General features: G+C 38.4%; 1 protein-coding gene across 1 annotated transcript in view; it reads left to right on the forward strand.

Moving 5' to 3' along the window:
• The window catches only part of IL22 (interleukin 22), a 2,262-nt gene extending 1,493 nt beyond the window's left edge, over positions 1 to 769 (forward strand). The window contains exons 4-5 of the mRNA XM_010134529.1: positions 175 to 240; positions 656 to 769. Of these exons, the coding sequence (XP_010132831.1) occupies positions 175 to 240; positions 656 to 769 (180 nt within the window). The remainder of the gene's footprint in view (positions 1 to 174; positions 241 to 655) is intronic.
• The last annotated feature ends 229 nt before the right edge of the window (positions 770 to 998 follow it).

Genomic DNA, 998 nt, shown 5'->3' on the forward strand with positions numbered 1-998 from the left:
CTGCTCCTGAATCTCAGAATGCTGCAAACAGCAGCAAGAGGCAGTGACATGAAAGGAAACCTCAGATCAAAGATATCAAACTCGAGGTTGATAGAAAGGTTTGAAAAAGAAAAACAAAAGCACATTGTTCATACAGCGTCAATGTTATGCCTGGATGTTTTCATTTTTTTTTAGAAATTCTCAGGAAACAGAGAGCACATTGAAAAGAACCTGGAAGAAATGAAAAGCAAAATGAAACAGGTACATTTTCCCCAAAACATTTAAAAAGAGCAGTTCCAAACCCCAGTCATTTACTTGGATTAAGACTGGCTTGATTATGAAACAAACTCTGGAGATTATTTAGGAGGCGAAGCCTGCAGGGGTATTAAAGAGAGGATTAGTGATGTTTCCACTTCCAGCACTCCTTCACTCGTCCTGTTAACTCTCTGCACATGTTGTGGTGATTAAAACCTTCAGAAGTCAGGTTGCAGGTATATGCTGTTTATGCTAGACTGGATTTGAGTGAGCTAGTTTATATCTTCTGGTATAATGACTCTAACAGAACTACTTGAGAGAATAAGGAGAGTCAGTTCTCAATCCACTTTCTGTGACAAGCCTGTTTTCAATTTTCTGAGAAATAATCGGATGCTGAAACTTATATTCTGCTCATTTCTAGTTGGGAGAGAATGGAAAGACTAAAGCCATTGGAGAACTGGATTTACTCTTTGACTACATAGAAAATGCCTGTACTGATGAACCGAAGAAAGGAGGGAGCAAGAAGAAAAACTGAAAGAATTTCAGATCACCTTGAAGAGATGTCTCTGAAAAACTCTTGTTATAACTCAAACTGATTAACTATTGCAGAAAAAATCCCCACCCGTACGTGCAGTATATTTTTCACTTGTGCCAAAAATAGCAAATTAAGTGGCAGAAAGAAGACAGCATATTGCTGTCTTCTTTGAAAACTAAAACCCTGGGACAGTGTTTGCAGCTCCATTTCGACACAGGGCATTAGTTAT

Source organism: Buceros rhinoceros, unplaced genomic scaffold (assembly GCF_000710305.1).
Source record: "Buceros rhinoceros silvestris isolate BGI_N320 unplaced genomic scaffold, ASM71030v1 scaffold8494, whole genome shotgun sequence".
Lineage (NCBI taxonomy): Eukaryota > Metazoa > Chordata > Aves > Bucerotiformes > Bucerotidae > Buceros > Buceros rhinoceros.